The sequence below is a fragment of the Balaenoptera ricei genome, chromosome 3 (genome assembly GCF_028023285.1).
Source record: "Balaenoptera ricei isolate mBalRic1 chromosome 3, mBalRic1.hap2, whole genome shotgun sequence".
Taxonomy (NCBI): domain Eukaryota; kingdom Metazoa; phylum Chordata; class Mammalia; order Artiodactyla; family Balaenopteridae; genus Balaenoptera; species Balaenoptera ricei.
This window is the reverse complement of record NC_082641.1, coordinates 157,617,252-157,640,945: the sequence shown is the minus strand read 5'-3', so window position 1 is coordinate 157,640,945 and position 23,694 is coordinate 157,617,252. Positions and strand designations below refer to the sequence as shown.

The 23,694-nt window shown below is 38.9% G+C and overlaps 1 protein-coding gene across 1 annotated transcript in view; it reads left to right on the top strand.

Annotated features, from left to right (window-relative positions):
* The window catches only part of LOC132362761 (ELKS/Rab6-interacting/CAST family member 1-like), a 130,702-nt gene that overhangs the window by 46,018 nt on the left and 60,990 nt on the right, over positions 1–23,694 (top strand). The window contains 4 exon segments of the mRNA XM_059917736.1: positions 3,987–4,127; positions 4,130–4,156; positions 16,926–17,021; positions 17,023–17,094. Coding sequence (XP_059773719.1) covers positions 3,987–4,127; positions 4,130–4,156; positions 16,926–17,021; positions 17,023–17,094 — 336 coding nt within the window.

Below are 23,694 nucleotides of genomic sequence, written 5' to 3'. Positions count from 1 at the left end.
TTCCCACGTGCACTTGGGGTGTATGTACAGTAGGATAGGCATCGCTGAGACATATCAGTCTGTATTATAACCTCAGTCACAGTATTCCTTCTTTAGAGCCAAAGGCATTTATTTTGATCCTATGAACTATTTTAGGCAAATTAGAGGACTTAGTTTATTACAGTTATCAGTTTATCAGGTCTGTGGTGTTTTAAAGATCATAATTTCAATTATAAAATATTAGCTAGAAAATAAGTGTTCCTCCCCCTCCCCCTGCCCCCCATATCCCAATTGTGTTAGTTCCCTAATTTCTCAGAAGTGAACACTGTTCCTTAAATGATACAGTTTCTGGCTTCTTTCTGTGATACCCATACCTGCATATAAGTCAGTAGAATATTCCTCTGTTATTTTAAGAATCTGTTATCAATGACTACGGCCAATTTCATGTAACTTTTAGAACTTAAAAATTCACATATCCAACTTTCTGTTAGTTTTGATTTATCATTCTAACTTGAGAACAAAATAAAATATCATCTCTGCTTCCCATTTGCTGATTAGCACATTTCAGTCCATTACCCTGTGAAAATAGTGAGCCCATCTAGGGTCCTTTGAAGAGGAAATTAGGGGAACAGATTTGATTGTGTTATATGAGTTATTGTTATTTCCAGTTACTGCTCTGGCTCAAAAGCAGATAATAAGAAGACTTAAGTTGACACATGAGTGAAAAAGAATAACAATGTCGTGACAGGTAGAGCAACTGAAGGAGGAGCTAAATTCGAAAGAGGCTCAAGGGGAGGAGCTGAAAAAGAGAGCGGCTGGTCTTCAGGCAGAGGTCTTTGCCGAAAGATTTACCCTTTGCGTGCAGTGATCCCACAGTGGGACCCTGCTGCTCTGGCTCTGGGTGCTCACACTTCACTCTGTGGTCGGCAGCTTTGCCCGGGACTAGCACTGACCAGCCTGCTCTGCTCTTTAACTGACTCCTGTTCACCGGTTTGACCCACGTGCCACCCTGTGTGCAGCGAGCCCTCATGTGCTCTGGAAGCCCTGTCCCTGGTTTTTGTTTTGTTTTGTTTTGTTTTTTATTTTTTATTTTTTTGGCCGTGCCACACGGCATGCGGGATCCTAGCTCCCCGACCAGGGATTGAACCCGCGCCCCCTGCAGTGGGAGCGCGGCGTCTTAACCACTGGACCGCCGGGGAAGGCCCCCTGGTTTTTTATTGTTGCTTTGTCACTGTGTGGATGGTGCTTCAAAGCTGTTTTTTCTCGACTTCTTTCCTGTTAACCAGAAACTTGTTGATTTATGTGAATGGTCTCTTTCTCTTCTTAGGTACAAAGAATGTGCAGATGTTCTAGGTCCATCACCCAGGGTTTATTTGAGTCTGATTTCTTGAGTGAAGTGCTTTACCTTCATATGTAGACATCATCTTTAAGTCCCCGATAGGTGATTTTGCAACAAATTTTACTTTCTTTGGAACAGATGTATAGAAGTGATTAGCTTATTTAGTTATCTGGTCAGTTAGAAGTAGCATGAAACTTAAAGTCTCTAAATCTATTCAGTAGCTCAATCATCTGTCTAGAGAACTTGAAATTCCATTTCAAACTGTGATAAAATGATTATAATAAAATAGCTGACACTTGAGTACTTACTATAAGCATTTTATAACCTACTAAGGTAGGTATATTCTCAACCCAATTTATGGATAAGGAAGCTGAGGTAACACAGTGGTGCTCAGGAAGCACAGTTAGTAAGAGGCAGAGTTTGATTTTTACACAAGCCATTTGGTTCCAGAACCTGTGCTGGTAAGCTCTGCACTCCACTGCCCTATACTAGGCTGTGCACGCATTTGTCTCCCAAGTGTCAGGAAAAAAACTGCTTCTGAAAATTACGGTAGGATAAGACTGGAATGCAGCATTAAAAGAAAAAAAAAAACCACTTGTGCTAATTTAGTGTGTTTGCTATTTATGGACCACTTTATAGTATAGATAGAAAAGTGAGATATTTTGTCTAAAAGGGTCCAATTTGGTTTGTTGTAACCATGTATTGTCTAGAGGAGAAGTTGATCTATAACTTTTTTTTCCTCAGCTAGTATTATTAATTTCTTTTTGTGTCGAACAACAGGCTAAACATTCTCTACATTTTTTTGGTTTAATCTGTACGCAGTACAGTGGCACTGGTTTGCTTTCTCCATCTTACTGATTAGGAAACCAAGGCTTAGAGAGGTAGTTACCCAAGAAGACACACTCGTTCGTTCTCACATGGGATTGACTGCAAAAGCCTTATGCTCCTAACTTTTAAGGAAAATTTGTGCTTCTAAACTCTTCTATTTAGGATATTTTCTTCTTTTTCTCAGTCTTTATGGTCAGTATAGCATTCTTTGAGGATTATTTAGTAATGCAGATGATGAGGAAACTGAGATTTTATATTTATTTTTGATCACATGGTCTAGAGGTAGCTGGAAATTTGAGTAATCTTTAAGCCATAGTTCTTTAGCTGATGAGGTGAGAACATTTTGAACGTTTCTCCTGACTATTCATTCATACCACCAGTGCGTTTTTAGTGCATTCTGTTTGTTAGGGGTGGGATGTTGGTAAAGGGATGTCATGAAAGATGCTACACCATTACAGTATGTGGCAGCTCCTGGGTACGTATCTGTGTTACAGGATGGAAGTAGCTGCTGTTTACAGCTATCTTCCAGTGATGTCCTTAGCAGCTGCGAGTATTTTGCATACAGTGAGCACACAGAAATGTTTGTTGAATGAATGAATATTCTATTTGTAAGTAGAGATTTCATGCATATGAGAAAAATGCTTGTCTTCCTGATGAAACAGAACAGTAAATTATAAGTTTATTTTTAGTCCTCCTTAAAAGTAATTTTAATTACAGTCAAATGTATTTCATACTTTCTCATGGGAAATTGTTCTCAAAAACTTTGTCCCTTATGCCTAAGATTATTTCAGTCAAAATACTTTAGATACCTTCAACTTTTTAAAAAGTATTTTTTGTTTCATCAGTGGTACTGAGATTACTGACTTCTTGTGAAATTTATACTTCCAAGAGTCTATATTTTAGTGCATAGCTACCTTGCTTAGGCAGTAGATACAATGTAAAAACAGATATGATTTCTGTTAATTTGGCTTACATTTAGAATAAAAGAGTAAAAATTCTTAGAAACACGGTAGAAATGTAAAGGAGATGTTTGATGTTAAATGTTTTCTAAGTTAAGATGAGAAAAATTTCTGGGGGAGTGAGTGGCACCTGTTGATGTATGGATTACTCTGTCAGAGTAATTCAAATTTGATTACACATGTAGATTCTTAGAGAATGAGATTTTATGCGTTCTTTATTTAGGTTATATACTTTTATCCATTTAGTTGATATGACATGTTGTAGGTAATATAACTTTGTAGGTGGAATCTTTCTTTTAGGTCAGTACCCCTAACTCCTCAAAATTATATAATTTTTAGAAAGCACATGTTTATAATGCCTTATAACACTAAAGTGGCTTTTTAAGAAGGACTTTATGTACACTTTCATTTGAGAATGAAAAAAACAACAATGAAAAAATAAATGTGCAGCTTTTGAGTTTAAATAGCAATAGTAGGAAGTTTCTTTTTTCTTTCTGTATTCCATCTACACTAATCCTGCTGTATGATTTGAAGTTTCTTATGACTTAGTAAGATGAAAACTGCTTTAGTTGTGTTCAGATGCTTACTGCTGTCTCATAGTCATCTAAGTGAATTGGGATTTTTCTTCTTCCATTCCTTTTCTAATGGATTTCAAAAGTTTAGGGGAGACAATAAATGAAAACTGGAAATTTTGCTATTAGTTGAATAAGCTTTGTTTTTTTGGGGGGGGTGGTCAGCTAAGATTAGATGGTGCAAAAAGATGAATTGTGTCCTGTCATAAAGTTAATGCTGTATATCTTGACGTGGATCTGTCAAAGATCCAGATCAGAGGTGGTGGTTTTATTTCTTTTTTCCTTACACTGCTTTTTCTTCTTCTCTAGATTGGTCAGGTGAAGCAGGAGCTGTCCAGAAAGGACACAGAACTACTAGCCCTACAGACAAAGCTAGAAACACTCACCAACCAGTTCTCAGACAGCAAGCAGCACATTGAAGTGCTGAAGGAGTCCTTGACTGCTAAGGAGCCTCGAGGGCTGCCATCCTGCAGAACGAGGTAAAAGGAGTTGTGGGATTTGCACGGAGCCCATTCCTTGGCACCTTTTCTTGTGTGTTACCTGTGCACTTCTTGTTGTGTTGAGATACGGGAGCTATGAATAATGTTACGATGGATTCTTTAGCGATGTGGTCAGTTATAGTACTAAACTATAACCATCTTGTTTCTATTGTTCTTGTATCTAACAAATTAAACCGGTGCAGTTAATATATATTTTTGATACTTCAGACTTTGACTAAGTCTGTGCTTCTAAGTAGACTTTAAACTAATGTTATGAAATGAAACGATAGTTGTAAAAGCATTTGTTTTCACCCGTGGTAAATCTTTCAGTCATGAATGGGAGTGAGCTTGGTCAGCCTGTGTTGGGTTATTAAGTGTCCTTAATTTTTGGTATTATGAATAGCTTTAAGTAGGCAAACTGTGGAATCTAGAAATGTTTGAGATAAATCTTGTTTTGAACTGCAGATTATTAGACATGTGCCTTCATGTCCTGTTTGAAAATAAAGTTAGCATTTTTAGAAATATTAGAAGATTATCTAGTCTGCCAGCCTTGATTAGAGGTAGGAACACACTAAATAATTCCAGGCAGATGAGAATCTCTCATATTTGCAATGAGAAGGAATTGATGATGCTATTTGGATTTACTGTCTTAAGGAAAATATTTTCTAAAGATCTCAATGAAATAGAGAATTTAGGTAGGAATAGGTAAGCAGTTCTGCTCTATAGAAGAAAAATAAAGCGTATAGTATGGATTAATTTTTTCTTTTCTTTTCAAGAACAAGGTAATAGATAAATAAAGGCATAGTGTAATGAAGAAAGGAATGGGTAGTAAAAAGAAGGCATAAAAACATCTTAGACCCAGAAGTTCAGAATCTTCAAGCGAGGGGGAATGGGAAAATGACCAAAATGTTTCATGTAGTATTTTATTTTTTTACAGTTAGGGATTTTGTTGAAAATGAGAGATTTGGATGATGTATTTATAATTTTCCTTACAACTTATACTTTTTCTATTTTGATCACGTTTCATTTTATCATGATACCTCAGAGGGATATTTTGGGGTAGATAAGGCTCTGGCTCTGGAGTCACAGTTACTGAGTGTGTACTTCAGTTTTACCACTTGCTACCAGGTGCAGGGTCCTGGGCACATTACTTAAGTTCATTGTGCCTCGTTTTACACCTGTAAGATGAAGAGGAGTTCCTGCCTCATTAGGTTGTTAGCATTAAACTAATTTATTCACTCCTAGTGCCTGGCACATAGTAAGGTCTTTGTCTGTCAGTTATTGGCATCCTTCTAATTCTTGTAATACTATCAGCTAATATATGTAAACTGTTAAAACGGTAAGAGAACATTGTTGCTTTTCTTTTCATTGGCATAAATTTTATGTAGAAGGTCTGCTATTTAACATTTTTATCAAGCTAAATTAAGGTTTATTCAGGGAATTGCAAATACAGAATTATCTGGAAAATGTTACCTGCAAATTTATTAATTTGTGGCTTTATTAGAGATTTTCACATCAGTGCCTGGTATGAATGCAGTACTACAAAAGGGTCAGAAGAGGGCGCCAGTGTTTTGGAGCTGAGCCTGTTGGCAAGTGCTGCTGTGATAGTTTTGGATGGAGGTGGCAGGTGTGGGAACCAGGGAACCAGGCAGTTGGTTAATGATAATGCAAACACTTAAAAGCTTGTCACAGTCTAATAGATGACTTACTTCTTCCCCTTGGCAACCCATCCTTCTCTTTGTACCCCCCTCTGAAATAGTGTTCTTATTAGCTAGGTCTCACACAGATGGGCTTGTGATTGGTTTCTTGTACCATAGAGAACAAAGACTGTATTTGTGGTCATTCTTGGATGGTTTTTATATTTGTTTTTAGGACTAACTGAGTTGCAGCAATTACCCCTGTAAGTTATTAGGACTACTGCTCAAATATAAGGGTCTCATTCTAAAAGATAACAGTAGAAAAGCTAACTTCCTTTTGAATTTGGGGTGATTATATGAATGTTATATGCCTGTTTATCAGGATTTGCTATTTTTTCTTAAATTACTCTGGTGACACTTGACAAGGCTCACTTTTTCCAAAGCAGCTTTCTCCTGTTGGATCCCATAAAAGACAGTTTGAACCAGCTCTTTGAAAGTTCTCACCTATTTCTATAATTGCTATCTTTCTGTTCCTATAATTGCTCTTTTTTAAAAAAATAATTTTATTTATTTATTTTTGGCTGCATTAGGTCTTCGTTGCTGCGCGCGGGCTTTCTCTAGTTGGCGGCGAGCAAGGGCTACTCTTTGTTGTGGTGCACAGGCTTCTCATTGCGGTGGCTTCTCTTGTTGCAGAGCACAGGCTCTAGGCTTGCAGGCTTCAGCAGTTGTGGTACACGGGCTCATTAGTTGTGGCTCGCAGGCTCTAGAGCCCAGGCTCAGTAGTTGTGGTGGCGCACGGGCTTAGTTGCTCCGCGGCATGTGGGATCTTCCCAGACCAGGGCTCGATCCTGTGTCTCCTGCATTGGCAGGAGGATTCTTAACCACTGCGCCACCAGGGAGGCCCCCTATAATTGCTCTTTATCGATCTCATCCTCCTCTCTGAAGCTACCCTAGACTTTCATCCAGCTCTCAAATCACAAAATTAAGCACATATGAAAAAGAACATGGATTCAGGAGTTTTTTGGTTTTGTTTTTTTTTTAAATTTTAAAATTCTTGAAGGAAAAACGGGATGTGGGAAAAGACCTGGTGTTTTTCCTGTTCAGGGTCCATGGAATGAGGTCCTTTTGTGTTGGGCAGTGTACAGTGTATAGTATCTATGGAATTGCTCCAGTTTTATGAACATCTCCTTTAATTGGTTGACCTTCACAGAGGTGGTCTGGATTTAGTAGCACTGTGGTCAAAGCATGGGCTTTGGAGTCAGACCTAGGCTTGAAATAGCCTTCTACATTTATTAGTTATGTGACCTTGGATGAGTTATCTTACCTCTGTAATCCTCCATTTTCTCGTCTGTCACTGAGAAGAATAATAATACCAACTTCCCAAGGTTAGAATAGATGTTTAATGTGGCTAGAATAGATTTTTTAAATTATGAAGTTCTCATCTGAATTTGGAGGTGAATATTAAATATCAGTGGGTTTAAAATATCACCACTGGTTTTTTTAGATGATAACTTTGTAGCCCTCTCCCCACCTTTGTACAGATAAACTGTGCACTGTTGAATGACACATCTCTGCCTGTGTCCTTTTGCAAGTTTCTCTGAGCTCTTCAACCTGTTGTTGGGATGTCAGACAGAACTCAGTGCAGTTGAAATAGCCTTTTAAAAAGGTCTGCTTGTGTACACTCTCAGCCTCATGACCCAACGCCCTTCAGTCATCCTCCTTTCTAGATGGGAACAGTGGGAGATGTGGTGATAGGAACAGTGGGAGATGTGGTGATAGGAAATTATACTTAGTGATCTTCGGCAAGTCACTTAGTTTTGGCTTTGATTTCCTCAGCTTTAAAATTAGGAGTAGTTTAGATTATTTACCTTTTTAAAAGTTTATGGGGACTTCCCTGGTGGCGCAGTGGTTAAGAATCCGCCTGCCAAAGCAGGGGACACGGGTTCGAGCCCTGGTCCAGGAAGATCCCACATGCCGCAGAGCAACTAAGCCCGTGCGCCACAACTACTGAGCCTGCGCTCTAGAGCCCGTGAGCCACAGCTACTGAGCCCATGTGCCACAACTACTGAAGCCCACGCGCCTAGAGCCCGTGCTCCGCAACAAGAGAATCCACCGCAATGAGAAGCCCGCGTACCGCAACTAAGAGTAGCCCCCGCTTGCCGCAACTAAAAAAAAGCCCACGTGCAACAACAAAGACCCAACACAGCCAAATAAATAAATACATAAATTAAAAAAAAATTTATGAAATACAGGAAAAATGCAGAAAATAATATAGTAGACAGTACTCGGATTTAACTTACATTTATGTGTGACCACATTAGGTGATCTTTAAAGGTCCTTTCAAAGAAAAGATTAAAACCAAAAAAGCTCATTCTAAACTAAATATTCAGTGAAAGCAGAAACTTTTGTTAGAATCTCAGGTTTTTAGAACTGGTTGGGGCTAGGAATAGGCTAGGAATAAATATTAGGAAGCTGTCATTATGGGGGTAGTGGCTAAAGCCTTAGGGATGAATTGGTTTCTCCAGAGGAAGGTTGTATCGAGTGAGATGTAAAGAGGGGGAAATGACAGCGGATCCAGTGAAGAAAACTGAAAAGGTGTGGTCAGAGAGTTAGAAAGGCAGTGAGTCATATAATTGCAAAAGAGGAATTATAGGAAACATGCCATTGTTACTGGCATGCAGTTACTAGTGCTAATGTGCTCTTAGGTAGATCTGTTTATTGATGTAAAACAAAAGAAGGTTAAGATGGGTTGAGATAATTAATACTTTTGTGGTCAGAAGTAAAAGGCCAAACAGCAAGGTAGCCATTTTTCTGTTCATGTCCTTTGGTAGAGAAAGTCTTGTGGAGGAAAAACCTTCTGATTTTGTTGAAGTTGGCCTAACCTGTTTGCCACAGACCTTGATGCTTGGCAAGCTGGTTAGATGCTGTTCCTCCAGCTCAGTTGATGTGAATAAAAAAGGTCTTATTCCTCCTGCCAAGAATGGTGTTAGGGTGATGACTGTGTGTCCTGCTAGTCTGTGAGGGGTTTTCCTGAATATGTTTTTTGTGGTTTGCAAAATACGGACCTCACGCAAAATTATACTCTGAATTTAGTTCACACCAAACCAGAAGATCAGTGTAGAATTCAGAGCAATTAATCTAGTAGTAGCAAAGTGGTTTTTGTGGTTATTTTTATCTCAGCTCTCCAGACTAGCCCATTTAAATTCTGCATTGCATGAAAAAGCAGATCAAGAAAAAGTGTACACAGGTGATTTGAATTGAAAAGATCACTTAGTAATTAGACTGTGGGCTTGGGTAGTTTCTGTGGCTAATATTTGTGATACGAAATATTTTTAATATCAAAACCTGCATTTCCCACTGCAGTAACACCAAAGGTTTGTATGTTTATAACAGGAGTTTTCATTCTTTACCTTTTTCGGTCACCAATTCTTGTGGGTCTCATACCTGACTGACATTCCCTCAAATCGGCACGCGGGTATTTATGAGTGCTTCGTGCAGGCCCATTTCCAGGTCACTTAGCAGAGTCAGGGATCTAACGTAAAAGTGCAGCTGGGGCATCTGGGTACTTTTGGTAAAGAAGCAGCAATATGAGGCCTCACAGTTATTATCCTGAGACATTGGTCCCATCAGAATGAGAAACACTTAGAAGTGATGAGGGACGTTTTCCTGCTGTGTTCTGATTCCTGACCCACAGATGGAAAGCCTTTCATTTTTCTGAAATTAATGCTGAGAAGAACTGAGAGACAAGGCAGTTCAAGCTTATCTACAGGTTTAAATGTCTGGGCTTTTGACTTCTGCAATAAGAATTTAATAGTGTATTTCAAGGGTATTGGGTAAAATGTTTTTAAGGTGAGTTGCTTTGTTCTTTTGCTTGTGGTTATTGGGATATATAGAATACATATTAGAAGTGGAATATATAGTATATAGAATACAAACTAGAATGTAGGAATTAGGTAGAAATGACTTGGCATGAGATTTATTTATTTTTAGATTTCTGGCATGTGTACTTTCTAAGACTTTGACCTCTTTAACTGTGCAGCGGGTCAGAGGGTTCAAGGAGCTCCCTCTTGACTCGCCCTGGCTGATGGATGCCCTGTAATGGGTTCACTAATAGGAGCCACATCTGATGCTGTCAGATGGAACTAGTAGCCACGTAGGCCGGCTGGAGCTGAGCCTCAACAAACGCCAGGTGGATAAGGGTCAGTGAGTTCTTCTGGCATCTCGACAGCCTGGTCGTTGAATTTCCTATTCACAAGAATCTTCGCTCTGTGGTGGCAGTTCTTTTCTCCCTATTGAATAATTATTCAGTCTGTTCTGACATTTCCCTTCTGGACCTTTTTTCCTTCTTTGCATAGTGGAGTGTTTCTAATTTTAATAGGTAGATGAAGGAAAACTGGGGGTAACTTAAGGAATTTTGTCACCTTGCACTTTAGAAAGGACCATTGGAGAACTCAGTGGTGATCATGTATTCCATCTTTGTTCTGCATTGGATTTTAGTTCTTGCTCTGAACTCTCTAGTGCTGAATTCAGGCACCAAAACTGGAAATTTGTAACGTAACATCTTTTGGATTCGCTGGGCTTGGCTTATTGTAGTTCTACTGTTTGTCAGTAAAACACTTTTGTTTTTTTTTGGTCACTGCTGAGTAATCTTTTCTTTTTCCTCATCTTTGAGGAAAAATTTAAGTAGATTGGCTATCTTTACACATGTCAAGTTTCCATTTCATATACTATTCATGGGAAGAACTCATTTAGATCTTCTTCAGTTGCTTTCATTAGCCATTTGTAATTTTCAGCATACAGAGCCTATACATGTTTTGTTAGATTTAGACCTAGGTATTTAATTTTTTTGGAGTGATTGTAAATGGTCATACATTTTGAAACTTGAAGTTCAGTATTGCGTCATATTTATTTTGACCAGTTCACAAAATATCAACATTTTAAAAAGCTAGTGTAGGGACTTCCCTGGTGGGGCAGTGGTTAAGAATCCGCCTGCCAATACAGGGGACACGGGTTCGATCCCTGGTCCAGGAAGATCCCACATGCCGTGGAGCAACAAAGTCTGTGCGCCACAACTGCTGAGCCTGCGCTCTGGAGCTCACGAGCCACAGCTACTGAGCCTGCGTGCCAAAACTGCTGAATCCCGTGCGCCTGGAGCCCATGCTCTGCCACAAGAGAAGCCACTACAATGAAAAGCCCACACACTGCGATGAAGAGTAGCCCCTGCTCGCTGTAACTAGAGAAAGCCCGTGCACAGCAGCGAAGACCCAACACAGCCAAAAATAAAAATAAACAAAATAAAATAAATTAAAAAAAAAAAAGTTAGTATAAATATGCCTCTATTTTCCTTAGTAGTATGTTTACTAAGAACTATTTCAGGCACTTAAAATATAGGTAAAATACTAAAACATTTTAAGATGGTAAATGACGTGTAGGAGTTTTGAATTTTAACGTAGTTGGCTTTACCAGTATTTCTTCTTTACGATGTATCCTTTCTGGGTCTTTAAAAAAAAAAAATCCTTCCATGCTGCCCTGTCTTAAAAGATACTTAAACAGTATCTTTCTTTCTAAAAGTTTTAAAGATTTGCTTTCTATATATAAAGCTTTAATTCATCTAGAATTCATTTTTGTGTATGATATGAGTCAGGGTTCTTCCCCCCTCCCTCAGTATGGGTAGCCAGTTGTCTAAAAACAGTTTATCAGATACTCTGTGCTTTCCTCACTGATTACAGTGTCACCTCTGTTTATATGTGTATGGGTCACTAAATGGTGTGAGTGTGTGTGTCTGGGCTTGCATTTCTGTGGCAAACGTCTGTTGGTTTATTCCTGTTCTAATACCATGCTTTCTAATTTTGCTTACTTAAAAAAATCAAATTTATTGCCATCAAATAAACTGCATATATTCAAAATGTACAGTTTGGTAAGTTTCGGCACATACACCTCTGAAACCAATGGCACGGTCAAGATAAAGAACACCTGTCCCCAAGGTTTTCTTGTACCTCTTTGTAACCCCTTTCTTCTGCCTCTCCCTGATATTCTTCTCTCCTCCCCACTTCCTCCCTCATATCCAGGCAACCCTCGGTCTGCTTTCTGTTACTGTAATTAGTTTGCATTTTCTAGAATTTTACATATATGAAATCTTACAGAATTAGTGGTTAAGAGCTTAGGATCTGAAGACAGACCATTTAATCTTAAATCCATGCTCCATCACTTCTTTTTAGCTTTGAGATCTTGGGTCTGCTTTTTTCTCAAAGTACTGGTTTTGCCGGTTACCATGGGAAATTGAAATTTTCCACAGGGAAAATACAAGGGAAGAAAATACGATGCTTGAGAATAGAATTCCGAGGACTTTTGATATACTGTGTATGTGCTTGGCAAGCATATACATGACCATGTGCAGGAAGGTTCAGAAGTCTGAGGGTAGAATGGAGAAAACTGTTTAATACAGAAGTAAAGGTTTGTAAAAAATAAACATGACTGGAAAAAAAAAGATGATGTGAGGCTGTATTTGAAATGATTGCTCAGGCTGGGAGAAAAACAAATAAAACCAGAATGGAGGTGAATAACAAAAAGTTAGGGATGATAGGTCAGAGGTTATACTATGGACAAAGAGTAGATTTAGTAGGCGTAGAAGAAAGGAAAGAACCGTGTTTCAGAAATAAGATTTTCAGAGTTTGAAAGTTCTTAGGTGGACCTTTCCAGAATGTAATAAGGTTTACCCTGTATCATTAATTAAAGTAGAATAGAGGAAAATTCCAGGTGCAAGATTGTTTATTGAGGGGGCAGTGGAACTTGTGCTGACGAATTATAAATGGGACCTGAAAAGACGGCTTCCCCTATTTCTGGCTTGGTGAGACTGGTGGCATTGAAGTGGTTGAGAGAAATAGAGTTTAGCAGAGTGGAATGTTGTTTATTTCCATGTTTTTCCTCTCCAGCGTGGTCCAACATAATTTGTAAGTACATGATGGCTTATCTATATCAGTCTCAAATGAGACTGGTCTCCTAGGAAATTTTCCACAATACTTATTGAGCAGTAAGTGCCACTAAACATACAGTACTGGTTCTCAGATACCTTATTGTTTTGATATAATATAGTTTCAATATGTTATTGATGTAATAATATAGTTGTGATATAAGGTAATAATAATATTTCCTGATGTTTTGGTATTCTCTCTGTGAGTCATTACCCATATTACCTATTTTTAAAAAAAATTAGGTTTCTCATTGCAGTGGCTTCTCGTTGCAGAGCACGGGCTCTAGGCACACAGGCTTCAGTAGTTGTGGCACACGGGCTCAGTAGCTGTGGCTTGCGGGCGCTAGAGCGCAGGCTCAGTAGTTGTGGCGCACGGGCTTAGTTGCTCTGCGGCATGTGGGAATTTCCTGGACCAGGGCTCGAACCCGTGTCCCCTGCATTGGCAGGCGGATTCTTAACCACTGCGCCACCAGGGAAGTCCGACCTATTTTTTTCTTTGTGGGTTATTCTACATTCAGACAGGAAAAATAATATAGGACAAGTTCAAGATTAAAGATGTTCTGTAGAAACGTACTTGTTATCTTAGATGTGCACTGTCAGTGTGTAGCCACCAGCCACATGTGGCTATTGAGCACTTGAAACATGGCAAGTCCAAATTGAGATGTGACATAAGTGTCAATTACAATATGCATTGGGCTTTGAAGACTTAGTACAAAACAGAAACGTAAAATAGCTTGTTAATAGTTTTTTTATATAGACTACAGGTTTGAAATGACAATAATGTGTATATATATTAGATTAAATAAAATATATTATTAAAATTAATTTTACCTGTTCCTTTATCACTTTTTAATGTGGCTGCTAGAAAATTAAAAATTTCAGAAGTGGCTTGCATGTGTGACTCATGTTACATTTTTGTTGAACAGAAAGAAACCCACCTCCCTGTTTTTCTGTAATCAAATGTGTAACTATTTGCTGAATTATAAATCCTTAGTGGGAAAGCAAAAAAACAAAAGAATTTGGTGTGTGAGTATGTTTAATGAAATTTGCTGTGAATAGATTCTAAAATAAGTACAAAATGCCAATGGCATTCTTCATAGAACTAGAATAATTCTAAAGTTTGTATGGAAACACAAAAGACCCTAAATAGCCAAAACAGTCTTGAGAAAGAAGAACAAAGCTGGAGGTATCATGCTCCCTGATTTCAAACTATATTATAAAGCTACAGTATTCAAAACAGTGTGGTACTGGCACAAAAATGGATACATGGATCAATGGCGCATAATAGAGAGCCCAGAAATGCATCCACATTTATATGGGCAATTAATCTATGACAAAGGGCCAAGAACATACAGTGGGGGAAAGACAGCTTCTTCAACAAACGGTGTTGGGAAAACTGGGCAGCTACATGAAAAATAATGAAACTGGACTGCTCTCTCACACCATGCACAAAAACAAGTTCAAAATGGATTAAAAGGGCGTCCTTAGTGGCACAGTGGTTAAGAATCCTCCTGCCAATGCAGGGGACACAGGTTTGAGCCCTGGTCCAGGAAGATCCACATGCCACGGAGCAACTAAGCCTGTGTGCCACAACTACTGAGCCTGCGCTCTAGAGCCCGCGTGCCACAACTGCTGAAGCCCGTGTGCCTAGAGCGCGTGCTCCACAACAAGAGAAGCTGCCACAATGAGAAGCCCGCGCACCACAACAAAGAGTAGCCCCCGCTCGCCGCAACTAGAGAAAGCCCGCATGCAGCAACAAAGACCCAGCGCAGTCAAAAATAAATAAATTACTTTAAGAAAATAACCAAAGAACCAAAATGGATTAAAGACTTAAATGTGAGACCTGAAACCATAAAACTTCTAGAAGAAAACATAGGCAGTACCCTCTTCAATATCGGTCTTAGTAATTTTTTTTGGATATGTCTCCTCAGGCAAGGGAAACAGGCAAAACTAAACAAGTGGGACCACATCAAACTACATAGTTTTTTCACAGCAAAGGAAACTATTAACAAAACAAAAAGACCACCTACTGAATTGGAGAAGATATTTGCAGATAATATATTCAATAAGGGGTCCAAAATATACAAAGAACTCATACAATTCAACATCAAAAAAAAAAAAAAAACTTGATTAAAAAATGGGCAGAGGATCTGAGTAGACATTTTTCCAAAGAAGACATACAGATGGCCACCAGGCACGTGAAAAGATGCTCAACATCACTAATCATCAGGGAAATGCAAATCAAAACTACAATGAGATATCACCTCACACCTGTCAGAGTGGCTATTATCCAAAAGCCAGCAAATAACAAGAGCTGGTGAGTCTGTGGTCTGTGGAGAAAAGGGAATCCTTGTGCACTGTTGGTAGGAATGTAAGTTGGTGCAGCCACTATGGAAAACAGTATGGAGATTCCTCAAAAAATTAAAAGTAGAACTGCTGTATGATCGAGCAGTTCACTCTGGGGTATTTATCTGAAGAAAACAAAAACACTAATTATAAGAGATCCATACACCCCTATGTTCATTACAGCATTAATGAACCAAGATATGGAAGCAACCTAAGTGTCCATCAGTGGATGAATGGATAAAGAAGATGTTGTCTGTGTATGTGTATATTATTATTCAGCCATGAGAAAGAAGGAAATCCTACTGTTTGTGACAACATGGATGGGCCTTGAGGACATTATGCTAATAAGTGAAGTAAGCCAGACAGAGAAAGCCAAATACTGTGTGATTTCGCGTCTATGTGGGATCTTAAAAAGCCAATGAACAAACATAGCAAAACTGAAACAGAATTATAGAGAACAAACAGGTAGTTGCCAGAGGAGAGGAGGATGGGGAGAGGAAAGAAGTAGGTGAGGGAGATTAAGAGGGACAAACTTCCAGTTACAAAAGTAAATGAGTCAAGGGGATGAAATGTACAGTGTGGGGAATACAGTCAGTAACTATGGAATATTATTGTGTGGTGACGTATTGTAATAGACTTTTTGAAATGTATAGTAAAATCAACTTACACTGCTGTGTTTCAGGAAGTAACATAGGGCTGTAGGTCAGTTATACTTGAAAAACAAACAGAACAAGAGACCAGATATGTGGTTACCAGAGGTGAGGAATCAGGGGAGGGGAGATTGGATGAAGACAGTCAAAAGGTACAAACGTCCAGATATCAGGTAAATAAGTACTGGGGTGCGGTGCACAACAGGATAAAGATAATCAGCACGGCTGTGTGTTGTATGTGAAAGTCCTTAAGGGAGAAAATCCTAAGAGTTCTCGTCATGAGGAAAAGGTTGTTTTCTATTTCTTTAATTTTGTATCTGTATGAGACAATGGATGTTCATAAAACTTACTGTGATAATCACTTCATGACGCATGGAAGTCAAATAATTATGCTGTACACTTTCAACTTACACAGTGCCGTACGTCAGTTGTATCTCAAAACTGGAAGAAAACATAAGTACTTATATTAGATTTCTAATTATTTTAAAGTTATATCTAATGGATGGTATGAAACTTTGGTGATAAAGGTACCTGGATACCAAGCTTTAGCTGACTAGTCTTGAGATCTGAAAGTAGACCTTGCTTTGCCTTACAGATCTCTAAGTGCATTATGGGATTGTCAGCTGCAGCTAGATTGTATTCTCTGATACAGCAAGTGTCATGTTTGGTGACGCTTATGGTTTCCTTTCTACTTTTAGATTTTCTAAAGCAGTGTAGCATCACTTGGGAACTTGTTAGAAATATTGATTCTTGAGCCCCAACCCTGCCAAATTAGAAACTGGTGGCTTGGCCTGGCATTCTGTTTAAATCCTCCAAATGATTCTAAATTTGAGAAACATAATAGATTATACCACTTTTATAGAAGTAGCAAAGCTCAACTCAACCCCTTTATATAAATTCTCCAATTTTGTCCCCTTTATTCAGATCTGTTTATTTTGATTACACCATAACTTAACGGATGTAAATGTTATTTTATCATGGAAGTGCTCACAAAATTTTAGGGTTTCATTTCTAAATAGTCACAGTTGTATTTAGAGTGGTATTTTATTTGATTCTAATGAAAGTTTACTCTAAAAGTATCATTTAGGCAACTGTACACATCTATTTGGAAGGAATTACGTTCCTTTCTTTTCAATTAATCATTTGTAAAAATGTTATATTCTTAGGTGGATGCTCTGGGGTTGCGTTTGGAAGAGAAGGAAACCATGCTGAATAAGAAGACAAAACAAATCCAGGACATGGCTGAGGAGAAGGGGACCACAAGCTGGAGAGATCCATGACCTCAAGGACATGCTGGATGTGAAGGAGCGGAAAGTTAATGTCCTTCAGAAGAAGGTGAGGTGCAGGTGTTCTGAGCCCAGGGTCCCGCATCAGACCCACGTCCTCATTCCTACCACTGAGTTGTACCTAAGTGCTATCAGAGTTTCTCTCTCATTCCTCTGTTTATATTTTTGCAGGTCGTAATTGAAACCATTGCTGCAGGAGGTAGATTGTGAAAACTGTTCTGTATATTCAGTTTTTAAACTTGCGAAGTAAACACTGTTTGGTATCTTCAGTAGTATTTTCCATGCTACTGTCTCTGAAAAGTGCCTTGTAAATTGCCAGAGTATTTGCATTGGCATTCTTCTACCTCTCCTAATCTTCTGTCTTGTATGGCAACTGTAGGGCCATGAATTAGTGTAGTACGTGGGCCGGGATTCTTGCAAGACTGCAATTTTGAATAGAAACACATGCTACTGTAATGACATCTAATCTACATATGTCAAGGAAAGGAAGACTTTCTTTCCTATTTTACCTTAATCATAACTGGAAAGAGGCTAACACTGTAATAAATAAGGGAAGTACCAATAATTGTCTTCCCCTCCCCCTTTTAGCTAAATTAAAGGGTACCTTTGAGATAATAGTTACAGTAGACACTGGTATTTATTGTTCTTCTCCACTGAGGGGATAGATCAGAAATATTTGACATTGTCCCAGTTTATTTTTAACCTCTAACAATAGCCCAGGAATAAAACTCTCTTCACTAAACCTCAAATTCAGCTTTTCTTTTGTGTACAGAGGACCATGTTCAATATTTGTCCTCTGTTAATTTGGTTTTCATTTGCTTTCAATGAGTAAACATAAAAATTTGATCACTCTAGATGGGTGACTGTAGTATCTTGTTAGTGGATGCTACTTTGCTTTACATTTTTATACATATGTTCTTCTCACCTTACCCCCAACTGCTCACTTCCCCTTACCCGTTTCTTGTATACGCTTCCAGGCACAGTTTACATATACACAGGCAAATACGTATTCTCTTTTTTTCTGTTTACCTCTTTCTGTGTTCTTCCATAAACATTTTATGCATAATCCATATAAAGCAAAAATGTTTCTCTAAACACAAATGTTACCATTCCTTTATTTCCCTTTCCTTTCCTTTCCTTTCCTTTTTTCCCATTAATATATTTTGAAACTTCTTCCGGGGCTTCTTCATTGTTACCAACAGCACCTGTGTGGATGTGCTATGGTTTATTACAAGGTTTCCACTGATGGACAGTCTGCTTAAAGTTTCTGCTGTTATGTAAAATGATGCTGCATTTTAAAAATGTGCATATTTAGTTTATTCATATGTGAAGTATATTTCTAGGTAAATTACTTAAAGTAGAATTGCTGGGTGAAAGGATATGCATTTGTAATGTTGGTGGATTTTGCCAAGTCACAAGTACATTGGTTAGAACCCAAAGGTTGTTTCAAACTAATGCACGTCTTATTTTTAACTAGATAAACATTAAAAAAAGTTTTTAATAACTGTGAACAGGGGTTTGAAATTAGAAATAATGCCTCATTATCCTGGAATAATCATAGTTTGTAAAAATAGAGTGGCAGCACTTATGTTAGCCACTTTATATCTGTAATGTTGTTTAATCCTTGCAACTTTTTGGGCGTGGAGTTTAGATCTTGATTGCTCTGTTATAATCAGTGGCTAAATTTTTAGGCCATGACACATAATAAGAAATATATGTTACATTCATCTGTGTCAACGTATAGTATACATGCTTAGAGGTACAGCTAAAACAAAATTTTCACAAAATATACTCTGAACTATCTTCTCCCATTTCTTAAAGGAAATAGAAAAATGTTAGTCCCAATCCATTAAGTTATTTCAGTACTCACTAATAAAACACTTTTATACCTTGGTATCCATTCTCCCATGCTCCCCTTTCCCGCCCCCAAAACAAAAACAAGCCCCAAACCAACAAAGTCCGAGACATATTACATCATAAGGGAGGTTCAAATTTGTACAAATTTGTTTAGCTAAAAAAGTGGTAGCTTCAGGTTTTGTCACAAGGTTGGTCTTATTCCAAAATGCAGCTTTTCCCATGACAACAACTTTCCTGTTGGGAGAATTAGTAGTATGTGTTCAAGCTTTTTGACACTACAGGACATCATACAAATATGACGTGTATTATGCTTTGTCTAGTCTCTTTGCCTTTCGCCGTGGAGGGCCAGTGGAGTAGGCTCTAGAGGGCCGGTAATTGTGCTCTTTTTAGTACACTAGCTGCCTCACTAATTTGTCATGTTATAGACTTTGATTTGTCTTAAAACAGTTATCAAATAGGTAGCACAGGTACTTTCAAAACTGGTTTAGATTATTATTGCTTCTTTTAAGATAATGCCTCTATACCTGTCATTTTCAGTGCTTAGAGCCTTCAGTGCTTTCTGCCTACTTATTTTGTTGTAGAAGTTGCTGTACTAACATCATTAGACTCAACGTTCGTGATGTGTTTCCTGGACCATTGTTTGCTGATAAAATAGAAATAGCTTTAATTTTTGGATCCACATAAAATAAACCAGAAAACACAGTAAGTTTAGAGGCAGTTAAAGGTTCTCAAGAGAGCTATAGTTATTTTTATTATGGCTTTCCTTTCTTGAGGTGCAAACATCCCCTTGCTCCAGGATTCTATGAGCAAGCTTGATTTTCAGGTGGTTGACAGAGGGGAGCTGGCTGAGTGCGAGACTGGGGGTTGAGGGAGCAGAGTGAACTCTGATGAGCTGGGCTGTGGTGATATGGTGGCTTCCGGAGGCCGTGTGAAAGGTGATGAGCCGCACGGACAGGATGTAGAAGGCACCATCTGTGGAGTAGATCATGTAGGAGATCTGGGAGAAGAGCGACAGGATGGAGATGAAATGGCCCAGACAGTGGTGACTGTGGAGGCCGCATATCTGGCGTTTATTGTACTACAGGATGTTGGTGATGGCCAGTACACGTCCACAGCAGTGATGCAGAGATGCACACAGCACGTGATTCCAGAAGACAGCCAGATGTCACATAGGATTTGGCCAAAGTTCCAGGTGTGGGTGATGGTATATGTGATGCAGATGGCTATGACCAAGATGAAAGCCAAGAGATTGGTCTTGGCCAGGGAGCCAGTGAGATAGTTGGCTGGCGTGTGGAGCTTCCTGGTAAGGAAGACGGTGAGAAGCACAAAGGCTTTGGTGAAGACTTTGGTCCATGTGGTGATGGAAAGGACCTCAGCAAGAGAGATCTTGAGTTCCTGGAAGGTCCCAGATCCCAAGCCTCTGGGGCTTCTGCAGCATTCAGGATCTGTTAGAGGCCCCCAGGAAGAGGCCTTCTGCCGACGGGTTTGGAGGGGGCATTCTAGGTGGCTCTCTCCGTACTCATAGCTCCTTCTTCCACAGTTGTCTTCCCCACAGAACAAGGGCGTCCTTCCATTTCACACTGGAGGGCGACACTTATCACATGAACAGACACAGTGAAAAGACCCCAGGTCTTACTTGTATTAAGAACACAGAGGTGACTCAGCTGTAATCAAAGATTGTTCTAACTCAGACGAATCCCAAGGTTTCTCACTCTTCTGGAACTCTGGTAGACATATGCTGAATTTGTTAGATAATCATCAGGTTACCCACCAGTGTGGACAGAGCTCTGCAGGTCTTGCTTTTGGCCTTTGGGCTCTTTCCAAAGGCTTGAGGCTCTTACTGTTTGGTGATGTATTCAGAATTTCCCCCACTCTTTTCTGTTTTGAGAAGATTCTGGATTTCAGGTTGTCTCCTGGGAACTTTTAAAGCTAGAGCACCAGCCGATTAAGAGAAGCAGTTCAGTCAACAGCCCACAGTTTTCCCAGATTAATCTTGACACATAATGAGGTACTTGTTTTGGTTCCTTTTCCACCGATCATTTCTGAGCCGGGAGAGAGAAATGTTCCAGTTCCCAAGACTTGGAGAATGCGTGAGTGCGGAGAACACAAACAAATGGCTCGCTGTGAGCTCCCCAAGAGGAGCACGGGGTCAGCAGCCCCTCCCTGGCCACACGAGTGCTGTGTTTGCTGTGGTGCGGCCCTTCCCCCTTCCTCCTTGCTTGTCACCTGGTTTTGTCCCACCTTAACTACAACCCCCAGCCGAGCACCTTCCGCTGGGCTCTTCCCTTCCCTATGCCTTTGAGATACCCCCTATTGCCTTCTTGTTGTTGTTGTTAAATTAACAGACTTTATTTTTAGGGCATTTTCCCATTTACTCCCTGCCCACAGTTTCCCGTTATTAACATCTTGCATTGGTGTGGTACATGTGTTAAAATTGATGAACCGATATTGGTACATTATTATTAACTAAAGCCTGTAGCTTACAGTAGGTTTCACTCTTTGTCTTGTACAGTTCTGTGGGTTTTGCTGAATGTATAATGACATGAATCCACCATTACAGCGTCATACAGAGTATCTTCACTGGCCTAAAGATCTCTGTGTTCTACCTATTCATCGCTCTCCCAGCTCGCTACCACGGATGTTTTTACTGTTTACAGTTTTGCCTTTTCCAGAATGTCATGTATTTGGAATCATACAGTATGCACCCTTTCCAGGACTTGTTTCTTTTACTTACTATATGCATTTAAAATTCCTCCATTTCATTTCATGGCTTAATAACTCACTTCTTTTTATCGCTGAATAATATTCTGCTGTCTGATGTACTGTAGTTTGTTTATGTAATTACCTGCAGAAGGACATCTTGGTTGCTTCCAATTTTTATCAATTATGAATAAAGCTGCTATAAACATTCCCATACAGGTTTTTGTGTGGGCACAAGTTTTTAACTCATTTGGGTAAATACCTAGGAGCATGATGGCTGGATATATGGTTAGACTGTGTTTAGCTTGTAGAAACTTCCCCTATATTGCTTTTTGTTTGTTCGTTTGTTTTTGACTGCGTCAGGTCTTAGTTGCAGCATATGGGATCTTTCGTTGCGGCGCACAAGCTTTTCGTTGCGGCGCGCGGGCTTCTCTCTAGTTGTGGCACGTGGGTTTTCTCTCCCTAGTTGTGGTGCATGGGCTCCAGAGCGCATGGGCTCTGTAGTTTGCAGCACACGGGCTCTCTAGTTGAGGCACGTGGGCTTAGTTGCCCCGTGGCATGTGGGATCTTATTCCCCCGACCAGGGATCGAACCCATGTCCCCTGCACTGGAAGGCGGATTCTTAACCAGTGGACCACCGGGGAAGTCCCTATATTGCTTTTTAATTGGGAACTTTGAAACACATGAGCTTTGCAAAACGTGTTATACACTTGAGTATTCTTTTTTTTTCTTGGTCAATGTGTATTAATGTTTTGGCTTGCTGTAAATCCCTGGGTTATTCCCACTGTAGATTGTTGCTGTAACTTTGCTACTCACTTCTAGTGTGCCCACAATTATTTTTTTAATAGAAAAAATAATTCTGAAGTATACTTTGGGGGAGAGTGTTGTACAATCATTGTAAAAGTTTAGCCTCTGAAACTTTTTTTGTCTAATTTTTATGCAGAATGTAGAATCACTAGTATATTTGAAATATATTCGTTTTGAAATATTTGAAATATTGAGTAAATTTACTCAACTGTTTTAAAATCTAGATTTTAATGCACTAAGAAGGGGGTCAAAGGGTGCAAACTTGCAGTTATAAAATAATTAAGTCCTGGTGATGTTATGTATGGCATGGTGACTAAATATAGTTAACAGTAGTGTACTGCATGTTTGAAAGTTGCTAAGAGAGTGGATCTTAGAAGTTCTCATCACAGGAAAAGAAATTTCATAACTATATATGGTAACACATGTTAACTAGACTTACTTGTGGTGATATTTTGCAGTATAAACAAATACTGCATCATTATGTTGTACACCTGAAACTACACAGTGTTACATGTCAGTTATACCTCAAGTAAAGAAAAGACACTAAGAAATGACAATGTGGATTAAAAAATTAGCTAGTTTTAAATTATGAAAGTAATATATGTTCAAGGTAAAAAAAAATTCAAAAGTACAAAAGCATATGAAATGAACTTATCTTTTCCCATCCTTTGACCCTCTCAGTGCAGCTCCTTAGAGATGTAACTTGTTAATAATTATTTGTGTACTCTTCTATAAAATATCTATGCATATATAGGCATACGTATGTTACACACCATTTTTAAAAAAAGACAAGTGGGATCATACTTTTTTATTCGTTTAAAAATAAACGTATTTTTGTGTCTTTTTATATGTAGCTTTATCTCATTGTTTTTAATGTCTGCTTGGTTTTCGGTGTCTTACTTGCACCATAATTAACTGATGTCCTATAGCTGTATAAGTAGATATTTATAGGGTTTTTTCTTGTTTATATATTTGATATAGTAGCATAACAATTAACGACTAAACATACCTCATTCATGAATTGATATTGTATGCATCTAAAAAAACTGATGGATGCCCAGTTCTCTAAAAAGCTTGTGCTTTTATATATTAAGATGAGTTTCTGCACAGCTTCATCAGACATTTGTTGCCAAACCTTTAAAAATTTCCAGTGACCTGGTAGATAATTTAAAAATACCTTCTTTCTTCCTTCCTTCCTTCCTTCCTTCCTCCCTCCCTCCTTCCCTCCCTCCCTCCCTTTCTTCCTCTCTCTCCGCGCCCCCATTTATTTATTTATTTATTTATT